Source organism: Mytilus edulis, chromosome 11 (assembly GCF_963676685.1).
Source record: "Mytilus edulis chromosome 11, xbMytEdul2.2, whole genome shotgun sequence".
Taxonomy (NCBI): domain Eukaryota; kingdom Metazoa; phylum Mollusca; class Bivalvia; order Mytilida; family Mytilidae; genus Mytilus; species Mytilus edulis.
This window is the reverse complement of record NC_092354.1, coordinates 70,191,402-70,206,213: the sequence shown is the minus strand read 5'-3', so window position 1 is coordinate 70,206,213 and position 14,812 is coordinate 70,191,402. Positions and strand designations below refer to the sequence as shown.

At 32.2% G+C, this 14,812-nt stretch overlaps 1 protein-coding gene across 1 annotated transcript; it reads right to left on the bottom strand.

Annotated features, from left to right (window-relative positions):
• Positions 1–7,856: 7,856 nt before the first annotated feature.
• Positions 7,857–9,467, bottom strand: LOC139494549 (uncharacterized). The gene has a single exon (XM_071282710.1). It carries the CDS (start codon positions 9,465–9,467, stop codon positions 7,857–7,859), a length of 1,611 nt encoding a protein of 536 aa, XP_071138811.1.
• Between the last annotated feature and the right edge of the window lie 5,345 nt (positions 9,468–14,812).

Here is a 14,812-nt window from a genome sequence, read left to right as displayed (position 1 = left end):
ACCACTTCTTACTTGTGCTCGTTCGTGTCCGTCGTCGTTCAACGTCGTCTGTTAATTTTTACAAAAATCTTCTCCTCGGAAACTACTGAGCTAAATTTAATTAAACCTGGCCTCAATCATCATTGGGGTTTCTCGTTCAAAAATGAGATGGATGATCCCGCCCGACAATCAAGATGGCAAATATGGTTAAAATCAGAACATTGGGGTTAATTTTTTTTCTTATTTCTCTGAAACTAAAGCATTTAGAACAAATGTGACCGTGGATTGAAATAGTTATCGTGTTGAGATCTTTTTGCTCTTAAACTTTCAGACGAATCAGAAACCCGTTGTTATGTTACCACAAACGCCAAAATCATTCTATCGCGTAGTGGAATTAACTATTTTTGGATTCTTATAAATTCTATATATAACTTTTGGACTAGTTTAAATCTCGGTCTATTTCTTAAATTTATTCTTACATACTTTTGATTTTTTAACCCTGTATGCTAACATTCCAAGGAAAACATTTTAAAATTGTTTGTACGCACATTGAACGACAAATTTATGTGACGTTTAAAATTTTCTGACGTCAGACACTCAAATCAATAAATGTGTTCGTAGATAGTAGATGTGTTTGTGTTCTGTTAAATTGTTCCTTTTAAAATTGTTAAACGATGATGACTGTTGTACCCATGTTTTGACTATTATATTTATTGTGTCTGTTTATTTAATGCATCAATGTAAAAATATCGGAAATTGATGAGACTGTCATTAAAGTGAGAGGGTTAGCGCTATAGAACCAGGTTTAATTCACCATTTTCTACATTTGAAAATGCCTGTACCGAGTCAGGAATATGACAGTTTTTGTCCATTCGTTTTTGATGCGTTTTGTTATTTGATTTTGCCATGGACTTTCCCAATTGATCTTCCTCTAAGTTCAGTATTTTTGTGATTTTACTTTTTACTGCCCCTGAATGTGTTATTATTAGAAAATTTTACAGTTTATGTATATATTATCTTTACTATTATTATAGATAGAAATAAACTGCAAACAGTAATTATGTTAAGTAAGAATTGCAAATAAGTTAATAAGACCAAAATTGTTAATTGACCCTTTAAGCCCACTGTCCACCAAGGTTCAAAAGGAGAAGATGTCAGCAACAGTACGGTCTTCGACAATGATAAACAACCATACTGTATAGACAAGTTCAATTCAAATAACTATTGGCCTTATTCATGACAAAACAATTTGCAAAAATCAAAGGTGACAGACATGAACCAACAGCACACTCTGAATTCCAGGTTCCTAACTACGGACAGGCACAACCCTCACCAAAAATGGGACAGTGGCGTAATAGCAGATCATAAGACCACACTCTAAAGATCAGTTACAAAATATCGTAAATCATCAGTTCGGTACAAATCAGAAGAAAAAAAATAAATAAAAGCATATATCGAAAGTGGCATGGTATTTATCCAAACCTCGGCCCTAAAAACTAAATGTCACTAATTGTATTCGGTTTTTTTTTTAAGTTGAATTTTCGCCTTTTTCATTGACAGCGTTTGTCATACAAGTACATGTAGCACAAACATTTTTTTTTTTACCTTTTTCGTTATTTTTCCATTTTCCATTGAGGGTTAAGTGTTATTGAAAGGTTAAACAAGGGATATAACGTGGAATTTCGTTAGAGCTGGCTGTCAATTGATGTACGTCAGTACTGGCGATTGGTGGACGAACGTCAGAGTTGGCTGTTGGAAGACTAACGTCAGAGTTAGCTGTTGGTGGATGTACGTCAGAGCTGAACGTTGGTTTGAATACGTCAGATCTAACTGTTTGTAGATAAACGACAGAGCTTGATGTTTTTGGATAAACATCAGAGGTAGCTGCTGGTTGATCCACGTCACAGTTGGTTGTTTGTAGATAAACTTCAGAGCTCGCTGGTTGATTAAAATCAGAGTTGGCTTTTTGTTGATTAACCTCAGAGCTGGCTATCGATGGAATAACATTAAAGTCGTCTGTTGGCGGCAATAAGTCGGATTTGATTGGAAGTGGTAATCTGTCAGAGCTGACTATTTGTGAATCAAAATCTGAACTATTTCCTGTCAGTGACATACTTTTCTCTTGTGATAGTTTATTTGTCTTAACGTTATGGATTTCAGTATTATCTGAAAGATTCGACACAACATCGAACTCCTCGTGTTATTTTATTGTTTCATTTCTAACACTATTTAAGGTCGTTGGCAGATTGTCTGCTTGGTAATTTTCCTCTCGTGTTTTAAATGATTTATTCTCATTATCAGCTTTGGGTGAATAATGCACTGTTCTGTCCATAACATCCCCAAAACCTCTGAAATTATTTTTAGCATGCTTTTTATCTGGATGATAAACACTTCGGTCCAGTGTCTCTTGCTCTGAATGATCGCTATCCATCTAAATTCTTTGATGTTATCTATGGCTGGAAATATAAAACAAAACCAATGTATTAACGCTTACACAGTACTTATTTAATGACATTATATTTAATTGATGGTTGGTTAATATAAAAATGTATGGATTAATGATTGCTTGAATGATTTGTGTGTAATCGATTACTTACTGTTGTTTTTAAAAGATTCTTTTATCAAAATCATTTTAGCATCTTTTGATACCTCAATGTTAATTTCATGCAAACAAGTACAAATAAAAAAACCAGAAACTAAAGTACTCGTTACACGATTATACTATTGAACTTACATAAAGTGCATGTTAATTACATAAGAAGGCATTATTTAAACCACCATTGATTTAGCTAAATGTTCTCATCAGATGGTCTTGAGGATTCAAATATTAACAAGAGTCACTGGATTTTGTATATGGTCATTTTCTAAACGAATATACAACCTTTACTTGTTTCGTTTTTAGTTTTGTTTAAAGGGTAATGATTGATTTATGTAAGACATATCTAAGACACAACACATTATTTGGACCATGTTTATTGACTAATAGCTTCTTAGGAAAGATGTATATCGTATATTTTGTGTAAAGCAATACACTCTATATGCATATTTTGTCTGGCACCAAGTTGAATGTAAACATTCCCAACAAGTGACTTAATGTATTGACAATATATTTCTTGTCCTTCGCTGGTTTCGCTTTTGTTGGGTTGTTGTCTCTTTGACACATTCCCAATTCATACTCTCAACATTATCCTTACTATTCTGTGACAGTCCGAAATCAAACAACCTACAAAAGGAGAGGAATAGACGGAAGCATTTGAGTAGTAAACTATAAGAAATAGAGTGCTTCTCAGAGAGATGAAAATGATTGACGGCTTAAAATATCGCTATAATCTACATCAGAGGTATTATTCTAAAAGAACTAGTTTTTTTTTCTAATATTTAACCTGCAATAATATAAAATTTTGAGCTCATTCTGTAGTGTTTTTAAAAACAGCTAGGAAACTGCGAAGTAAATAGCCAAGTCTCCAATTAGACTACGATATCTTAGGATTTGCTTGCAAATACTTAAGTTTTAGTTTTAAATTTTGTGAACTGTTGTTTGCCTTATTTTCTATAAGCCATGTTATTATTTGACTTTCTACGATATAAATGTTGTTCTAATTCGTCGTTAAAACAAATGATTAATGTCATACTTACAAAAATTTTACTTTGAAACAACAACAAAATGGATAAAACTTCTGTGGCGGCTATACAATATCCAAGCAGAAAAGTTATTTAACAATGAATTCTTAATGCATACTTTGCGAAAAGTTTATTATAAATCACTAGTGTGCACGTAGATATGAAAAGTCAACAAAACATAATGATACGAAGTGATCATACTGATGAAAACACTTCAGTGTTTTATTTTAATGCGCAATAATCTAGATAATAAGATATCATTTGTTGTACATACTATGATCCGTGTTAGATTTGGCCAGGTACACTCGTACCGCAATGATCATTTTACAACTAAATGTAACACATTCAACAGCCAAAATTACAAATTTATGCAATATCAGAAAATATTTTTATTTTTAGTCATTCATAACCTGTCTTAAGTTGATTTTTAGCTTGAGTTTTTTTTTATGACCATTTTTTTTTCTCTTCTATATTTTAAACAGTGCCTTTCTTTTTTTCTTTTTCCAGTTCAAATATTGCTTTGTGTCCAAACCTGTGAAACATGTTTTCTTCATTATATTTGTTTTGAATGTGCTTGAGGTTTTGCAACATTTTACATGCTATACCATTGAAGTATCTCTCAGTTTTGGTGGTTGATTAATACCAGTGAAATATTCCTGGTTTTTGTTTACAGATTTTAATATATTGCTATTTTTGGATCATTTTCTTCCATCACAAACCCACAATGTACCAGGTGTGATTATAATTGAAAATTTACGATATTTCAACATTCCTCTAAAACGCTCGTTTTAATTAGATTTTCAATGAATGGATTTTGATAATTCTTTAGTTTTTCTTCTCTTGAAACCCCGATTTTTCGTGAAAATGCTGATATGTTTGTTGGTCTGGTTCATAGAAGTTTCGGGTTTTTTTTTACATAAATTCGCCCGCAGGTTTTTCCTGTGTAAATTGTTTTACAGTAGTAATTTTGATGCCATTAATAGCTCACTGTTTAGTGAGAGCCAAGGCTGCGTATTATAAGCAGTACTTTGACCTGTACTTTTTATGCAATGTGACTTGATGTATGATTTGCATTCATACCACATGGTCCTTTTGATGTAGTATTTCCGAAGCAAATGTGTTTATTTATACTTCTGCCTAAAACGGAAAACTGATTCTTTTTCGAATGATGGATTGTCTGTTTACTATCACATGACAGCCTCTCTTTCAATGGAAATTAGCATGATGGGTTTTGATTGAAAAAGATTTTAATATAAAAATTGTTTTCACAGCAAACATGAGGTTTATTGTTCTTAAAAAGACGTGAGGTTTTTATTTGTTATGCACTGCTACACACACTTCTCGAAGTTCGCACTTATAATTTTTCAATTTGATAATATTCCCTTCTTTTTCGTCAACTTTTCAATTACAAGATTTAGTTTTTACGGTCTTTTTTTTTCTTTTCGAAATATCGTTAATTTTTTTTTAGATGACTGTGGTTTTTGAAATTCTTTGTTTTATCTTCTAAAACACGATATTTGGGTATTATATCTTGACACATATGAGATTCTTTCTTTGGATGAAGACTGGCATGATGGAGGTTCAATGATAGCAAAATGTTTGATTACGGGACTGATTGATTTGTGTCTGTTTACTGTCACAATACAACCTCTATTTCGATATAAACTGGCATGATGAATTTTTACTTGTTTTCACATCAAATATTAGATTTATTGTTTCTAAAAGACAATTTTTTTCTCATTTTTGACTTCTAGCTATTGCAACAAGTACTTTCCGAGCTTGGTTTTCATATTTCCCATTTCCTTATGTTAATATGTCCTCCCATGTCATCAGCTCTTCAGTCAATTGTAACATTTCAATTTTTTTTCTCTTTTTCTCTTGTATTTGTTTAACAGTGTCTTTTGTGTTTTCCTTTTTAATTTAAATATTGCTTTTTTGTGTACACCAGTGAAACAAGTTATATAATTGTTTTGAATGTGCTTGAGGTTTTGCAACATTAACATGCTATACCATTGTAGCATCTCTAAATTTTTGTGGTTGATAAATATCAGACTGAGTGAAATATTCCTGGTTCTTTGTCCAGATCTTAACATATTGCTATTTTGGATCATTCTCTTTCAACACAAACCCGCAATGTACCAGGTGTGATTATAATTGACAATTTCCGGCTTTTAATCATTCTATTCAAACTCTCTTTATAATAATTTTTTCAGTGATTGGTTTTTAATAATTCTGTGGTTTTTCCTCTCTTGAAACCCCGATTGTACGTGAAAATACTGATATATTTGTTGGTCTGGTTGAAAGATGTTTCTCTTTTTATTTTACATAAATTAGACTGTAGTTTTTCCTGTTTGAATGTTTTTGCAGCAGTAATTTTGGTGCCAGTAATAGGTCGCTGTTTAGTATGAGCCAAGGCTGTGTGATGAACGCAGTACTTTGACCTGTACTTTTTTATACACTTTGACTTCGTGTATCATCGGCATTCATACCACATTGTCCTTGTGATAGAGTATTTCCGGAGCATATGTGTTCATTTATATTTCTGCCTAAAACGTAGTGTTTGTTCTTTTTTCGAATGATCGATTGTCTGTTTACTATCACATGGCAGCCTATCTTTCGATGGAAATTAGCATGATGGGTTTTGATTGAAAAAGATTTTAATACAGGAATTGTTTTCACAGCAAACATGAGGAAGAATGACTAATATTTATTATATATAATTACCAAGATTTGTATTCAAGTTATGATATATACAAAAGAAATAAAAAACATAATATAATATAATACAAAATATAAAATTGGCGTTACGGGCAACATGTTAGCAATTGATATGTATTTAAAAAATAAAAAATAATACATATCTCAATTAAATTCACATTATTCGAGCATCTATCGCGGCACTTGCACTTGACGACAGAGTGTAGATGTGGTACCGTGACTTCAAATAACTTTGACCATATACTTTAAGGAGAAAGTCCGAGCCACTTAAGTATACATCAAACAGAAACATAACTCGTAGAGTATTGAATGAAACCAAACAATGTGAACCTAATAGCAAAGCGAGCCTTTTAAAAGAGAGTATTTACAAGAGCTCGAAGCATAATTCAAAGAACAATATGTTACTTCAAAATACCTCTCTACGAGTGACATGTTGAGCGCTGGCCCATCCCATGTCAAACATAGGTAACTCAAGTATACCCACTCTTTTAGTTTATTTTAATTAATTTTAATACCTGCATGTTGAGCGCTGGCCCAGCCCATTCTTAGAGGGTATTGGCTCACTTTGCAACCTGAGACGGATAACCTCGAGTGAAAAAAACATTTGCACACTAAAACATGTATTCAAAAGAACTGTCAAATGGACAAACAAATGATTCGTTCACCCGACGAGAGGACTGCCTAGTTATTCATTTTATTCAGGACTGCCTGAGAACTCAGGTAGTAATTTTGTGACAGGTAAAGAATGAATGAAATTCATTATTACATTGCCCAAACGAAATGCTACACATGCTGCCCTTGTAACGCATTGAGTATCCCCAAAATTATTCCGCGAGAGTGGTTGTGCCAAATTGAATATTGTTACTTATTTACATGTTTTCGACTAATTAGAGCAAACTTTACAAAAATGAGCAGAAATCGATTAGTCTACTAAAATACATCAAAAATGATTATAATGAATCACTAATAAAATGCTTAAATCGTAATTATTTACACATTTTCAACAGAGCTTGACGAATGTCAACTTCAGATGTTCTTATATAACGACTGTAACAGTCAGATTTCCAACTTCCTAAAGTTGAATCATATGATCTTGGATACCATTAGAACTTCAAGTTGTAGCTGCTCCTATTCGGAAAGAATGTCCACTATATTTATCGGCATTTAAACCTAAGTGTGATAGAATTGTTTTCAATTTGTCTATAAATAACGATCTGCGTAAAGGTAAATTACTACTGTCAACCAATAGCGGATCATTATCTGTTGCACCGTTCATTTTTCTGGATGTTACGTATTTTGACAACTGTACATATGGACAAATATTATTATTAGTTTTAAATAGTTTAATGATTACACTGACTGGCAATATGATACAAAACCAATTAATATATCCTCGGAAATATTAGACATTACATTTCCAATATTTTCTCCCTCGAATTGAGAGGTACGAAATTTTAGAAAACACTTATATCCAGATGTGTATGCATCTCTTGTAGCACTATTAATACTTTTACTCCACAAATTATTAATCACACAACTCAATTCCACAGAATTTCTGAGTGGGGCGGGCAGTGACAAGGTTCCACTAATGCTGTCGGACACAGTTGACAAAAATGGTCCATCTGAAATCGAGAGAGAGCATCAGCTATAGTATTACATTTTCCAGCTACGTGAGTAGCGTGAATAATAAAATTATATTTTGCGGAACACCAAGTTAGAAGTCTAATTAATCTCACAATTTCTAAAGATTTTGCTCTTCCTTTCTTTATAATTAAAACTGTAGCCATATTATCACAGTAAAATAGGATACGCTTCCCTGACCACTCATCACCCCATATAATAGCAGCAATTACTATCGGATATAATTCCATGTAAGCCATAGACAATGATAATTCCGTATATAATTTCATTTCTACGGGCCACAACGCTTGAAACCAACGATTTTTGAAATAACCTCCAAATCCCACGGTTGACGCAGCATCGGTATATAAATCAAAATCAGACGCATTTACTATATTATCATCAATAAAGAAAGAAATTCCATTCCACTGATCTAAGAACCTATGCCACAATGATAAATCATTTCTACAACTAGAATTTAAAGTGACATGGTGATGAAGTTCTTTAACAGAGTGAGCTATGTTAAGTAGATAAGATATAAACGATCTCCCAGGAATAATGACTCTCATAGCAAAATTTAAATGACCCAATAAACTAAACACATCACGTTTTGTACATGTTTTGCGATTGAGGAAAAACAATGGGTATTCCTTGATTCGACATAATTTATCTTCGGGTAATCTAGCTTCCATACGAATAGTGTCCAATATTATACCCAAGTATTCGATGCATGTTACCGGTCCTAAAGTTTTATGTTTTGCGATCGAAATTTCAAGTGAAGCAAACAAGGAAACTAAGATTTTCATAGTAGCGTCGGCATTTTCTGACGGTCTGTCGATTGTTAAGAAATCATCTAGTAGATGTAGAACTGTATTAATTCCATAATTATTGTGTAAAATCCAACACATAGCGATAGATAAATTGTCAAAAATTTTAGGACTTGAACGACAACCAAATGCTAATCTAGTGTAAAAGTAATACATATTTTCCCATTTAAATCCATATAAATGCCATAAACTCGGATGAATAGGGATTAATTTAAATGCATTATATACGTCCAATTTACAACACCTTGAGGCAAAACCGTATTCTTTGATGATTTTAATGGCATCATCGATTTTAATATACGAAAGCGAAAAATCTTCTTTATTGATGAGGTCGTTGACACTACTATGTTCATCACTATTGTGAAGTGCAGATAAATCAAGTATAAGTCTTTTCTTTTTTGAATATTTACCTTCAACAATACCAACCGGACTAACCCTGTATATATCAAAAGATGCTTTCGTAAATGGCCCTATAACAAAATTATTGTCTAACTCTGATTTGACTAATCCGGAAACGTCATCTGGACATTTTGTAGTAGAAAGCAGGTTTTTACATTCTAAGACCTTTTCCGGTAAAGATGATACGCCCGTAAAAAATCCTTTACGTAACACGTTAATTAATGAATTTACGAAATATCTATCTGGATGTCTTTGTAGCTGCCACGCTAACTTATCTACATTAATTGGTGTCGTGGCATGCATTAACACATTATCATTATCTAGTCATATATTTGCTTGTTTGGTTGCTTTTGGTATACCACTTGTAGAGGATTTGATTTGAGTCGACGATTTTATATTCATATCAACATGAGCATAGCGGCACGCGGATCCCCTGTAGCAATTACCAGCGAGATAATAGTTGCAGATTTCTTTCCCTTTGTGGAATAGCTTTGGTGTTCCGTATGGGTCAATTTCGGCTGATTGTGGTTTAGAATACGGTGTTGTAGGATTCCGCTTTTGTTGGGAATAATTGTTTTTTCCCTGTGAGGTATCAGATAGGTTACACATTTCAGTGCTATGCAATGAACTTCCACATACGCCACATGTATTGATAGCTCTCCCTAAACAAACTGAAGAATACAGTTTCTCATCTCTGATTGACCAATCAACGGTCAAACCTTTTGTTAATTTAATTGCCGCAATTTTCTTAGCGAAGGCCTTATGGTATTCATAGAAAAGGTTACCTTTAAACTTCGTCGCCATTTCTATGATACCTTGCAAGAACATGTCAAGTTCTACCCGACGATCTTCGAATTTGCAAACAATATTTTTGGAAATGTTAAATGCCTCTATGTATTCGTGGATGGATAAATCACGCTGCAGGCGATGATCTTTTGGTTTAAGAAGGAGAATAGATCCATCTGCCTCTATTTGCTGAGTATCACTTTGATTTGCATTTACAGGAATTAGCAAAGAAACTAAATTAATGTACTTACCTTCTTAAATATTTTGTCGCTGGGTTTGTGACACTGTTTGCATATGAGGAAACATACCAGCAGACACTTTCCCGGAAGCACTATATCCCTATGTTTCGATTAATTGAGATGACGAATGAATTTGGGTACCAGAATTATGCGATATATCACTCCCGGTAGCATTATTTTGAAGATCCACTACTGTTTTAAGAATTTCTCCTTGACTTTTAACTGTTTCGGTCATCGATTTAACATTGGCCGATAGTTCACGAATAGTGTTCTTTGATATGATATCATTAACTTCTGTGTCATCAGTTGTTTGCACATTAACAGCAAGCATAGCTTGACGATTAGCGTTTAACAAAGCTTGTAATTGTTTTTGACTGAACGAAGCAGGAGCAATAACTCCGATCACAACAAGTTCTGCTATTAATTCCTCTTTTGATTTTTTGCTTGAAATATTTGAATCGACAACGGTAGCGGATTTTCGTTTTTTCGAAGCCATTTTCAATAATTACAAATAAAAATATTACATAAAATAAACATGTGTATCTATTCCATATAAAAATTACAACTGCAACTTAACTAAATTTCTAATGTACTCTAGACAGGTAAGGGAGGAGTTACTCAAGATTGACATGCCTTATATCAAACAAGATAGACTATTAACATTGCGGTCAGACAATTCCCAGACTTCCATAAATAAGTCAAGATTAAGAGATAAAGTAAACAAATGGCATCTGCAAGGAAATAAACACTTACATAAACTTTAATTAATGAACATTAATACACATTTTTTGTTCTTAAAAAGAAGGGAGGTTTTCATTTATTATGCATTGCTACACAAATTTCTCGAAGTTCGTACTTATAATTTTTCAATAGGTAATATTTCTTCTTTTTCATCAACTCTTCAATTACAAGATTTTTGTTCTCATGTTCTTTTTTTTTCTTTTCGAAATTTCGATAAAATTCGATTTTTTTTAGATGACTGTGGCTTTTAAAAATTCTTTGTTTTTTCTTCTTAAACACGATATTTGGGAAATGCAGAATTTTTGAACACTTGGGCTTATGTCATACCATTGCAGTATGCAAGTTTCATATCTGTCTCAATATATGATATAAATAACCAATAAAAACCAATAAGTTTGTTTTAATATATGATATATATAACCAATAAAATCCAAAACGTTTAAAAGCTTTGTTTTGTGTTACACTAGTAAAAACATATATTTTAATAATCATATTTCCAAATAAATTTGTACTCAATTCTCAATTTTATTATTCAATTCATCTATCCAATTCCTTATGAATTAATTGAAAAACGTATTTTATTTATCTTGAAATCTAAATAGCCGCCAATTCACTATTTATTATTTATGTTAAGATGGTTAACTTCATCTTTCTTTTAATTAAGATTTTTTAACAATTCTAACAGCAACAACAGCAACCCTGAGTCTTGCTTTCCATTTGGTCAGAATCACCTTCTAATTCACCGATATCTTGGAGTTCAATATCCGATGTCGTTAGTAGTCTCGCACCTGAGTTATAGAAACTCATTTTGAATGAAGACCAATAGTTTATAGGCTCTGGTTGTTTATCACGTGGATGTTGAGCAGATTTAAATAAGTCTTTATCACGCTTATATTGACTCATTCTAAATGCGGGAACATGTGTGTCACCTTGGTTCAATTCGTCTACATTGTTTCTGCTTGCAGACGGTGTATGATTGGGACGATGTCCCCCTGTTGTCGAACCATACATGATTATTTGGTTATTGGCCATGGAACTCGCAAATCGTCCTGAAAGGAAGAAAGATGATGAAGTTCTATAGGATATCTTATGAAGACAAAGCGTACATACCCTGATCAACATATAACGTAATAAAGAAATGCAAATAATCTTCTTCTTTTGTTTTACAAAAATTGCATTTATCGTTCTCAGATATTTCCCACTTTAATAGTAGTTGCTTTGTAGGAATAATATACTGAAGCAGTTTTCATCTGAAGATTTTTAACTTATTTTCCTCTAAAATTTTAAATATAAAATCGTACACAAATGACAACTGTGGTACGTATTCTAATTCTAAATATCTTGTCCAAATGTTGATGCCGATTGGCTTTATATATTTTTTATCTAGTAAACTTTTATAGAATATTTCATTGTTGATATCTTTTGTTTCAATTTGTTTATTTTGCCATTTTAATTTAACCTTACATATATTGATAATACTCTTAACGGAGTTTTCTTTTTTTTTTAAACTTGCATCCATTCTTTTGGGATGCAGGATTTTAACATCTTAAACTCTGCAATCCAGTTTGTTTTATTAATTAACTTTTTATAAAAAACACTTTCGGATGAATTTCCTTCACGATCCAATATGTCGTTAATATACACCAATCCACGTTTAACCCAATTCGGGAAAAACAAGCATTTGTTGCAAAATTTAATATATGTATTTCCCCAAATAATCTGTTTTCTAATATTAGAAAAGTGATTAGAAAATGTTGATAAACCTACTCCTGTTTTAATCCAACTTGAAATTACTTGTAAATAAAAATCGGGTATTTTTTCAAGTCCATCTATTGATTTAATATTATCTAAATTCATGATTAAGACAAGAAAGTTTTTACCAAGATTGTTAAAATATTTAGTAGGAATAATCTTCCAATTCGGCAGATTGGTTGTTTTTAATTTGGAGACCCATGAGGCTTTCAGTGCTGTAAAATAACTGTCAAAATCAATCATTCTCAACCCCCTTTTTGGTATTCGCCAATAAGTGTGTTTCTTTTTACTTTGTCATTTTTACCTTCCCAAATATATTTGAAATAGCAGCTTTCAATTTCTTTCAAGTCAATATCTGGAACTTTGCACGAAGTAGCCAAAAATGTAAATTTTGGTAATATTAAAGATTTTATGATCAATATTTTCCCAACCATTGTTAATTTTCTTTTTTCCCATGTTTTAATTAATGATTTCATGTTATCAATTTTAGGTTCCCAAGTTAACTTTACACATTGAAGTCTATCGTGACCAAAATAAATGCCTAAAGCTTTGACGGGTTTGTCTGTCCAGCGTATGCCCTCAATCTTATCTACGCTGTTTTTCAGCGCCCCAATCCAAATTCCCTCTGTTTTATTACGGTTTAGCTTCAACCCTGAGAAAGAACCAAATGTTTCAATTACATTCATAGCTTGAGATATATCTGATTTTGAACTACAAAAAAATATTGTGATATTTTGATGCTATGTGTTTTAGTATCTATAGTAATACGAAAACCTTTAATGTCTGAGGTTTGCCTCAATCGCTCAGCCATAATTTCGACCGATAAAACAAAAAGTAAAGCCGATAAAGGACACCCTTGACGGATTCCTCTAGAGTTTTAAAAAAATTCGGATACCCGTCCATTATTTATTACACACGTCTGTATTCCCTTATATAATGTTTCCACCCATGATATGAATGATTCATTAAAACCAAAATGTTTTAGAACACTTAACATAAATTCCCATTCGAAAGAATCAAAAGCTTTTGTAAAATCGACAAATATTATAGCCCCATCTATTTCGTTTGATTCTGCATAGTCCGTTATATCTTGGATTTGCCGTAAATTAAATCCAATAAAACGATTTTTTACATATCCGGTTTGATCTTCATTAATTAATTTAGGAAGAAGTTTTTTAAGTCTCTGTGCTAAAACATGAGATAGTATTTTCAAATCTACATTTAATAATGATATTGGACGATAATTGTCTAAAGATAATGGATAGTTTTTTTTAAATAATAAAGTAAGAACACCTGTTCGTTGTGTATATGAAAGAAGTTTTTCCTCATGTCCCTAATTTAGAACTTTTACTTACATTGTTTTTAATTTTCCCAGAACGTCTTATGAAATTCTAATGTTAAACCATCTAGACCCGGTGATTTATTTAGCTTCATCGTGTTAATAGCTTTAGTACATTCATCTATAGTTACCTCCCCATCACAAATTTTAAAGTCATCTACATTTGTCTCCTTTTCCATAACAGTATCAACTACATATTTATGCAGTAGATCTTTATCTGGAGCCGTGGTTGTATATAATATTTTATAATAGTTTTTAATCATTTTTAAAATTTGTTCTTGGTTTGTTGTTACCTCGTTATTTTCATTTTTGAGTTTGTTAATAGATTTTTTGACTTGTCGCTGTTTTTCTAATCCCAGGAAATAAGAATTATTCTTTCCCCCTAGTTCTATCCATTTCTCCCTTGATCTAATTTGAGCCCCCTTTGCTTTTATATATTCATAAATTGTGTCTAATTGTAATTCCAATTGTTTTATATTATTTGTTAGTGTTGCATCTTCGTTTAATTGTTCGTCTCTAATTGTTGTTAAGTGTTCTAATTCGCTTTCTAATTTTCTTGTTGTCTCCCTTGATAATTTCTATTTTCTTTTACAGAATAGAATAGATTCGTCTCTAATTTCAATTTTTAGATTGTCCCATAATAGACGGATATCGCTACTGTCACTATTGAGTATACGATTTTTCGAATTGATTTATTACTCTGTTAATTGTTTTTTTTATATTCAATATCCTTTAAAATAGAATTATTTAGTTTCCAGTATCCATTCTCTCTTTCTGAAGCCCCTGTCTTA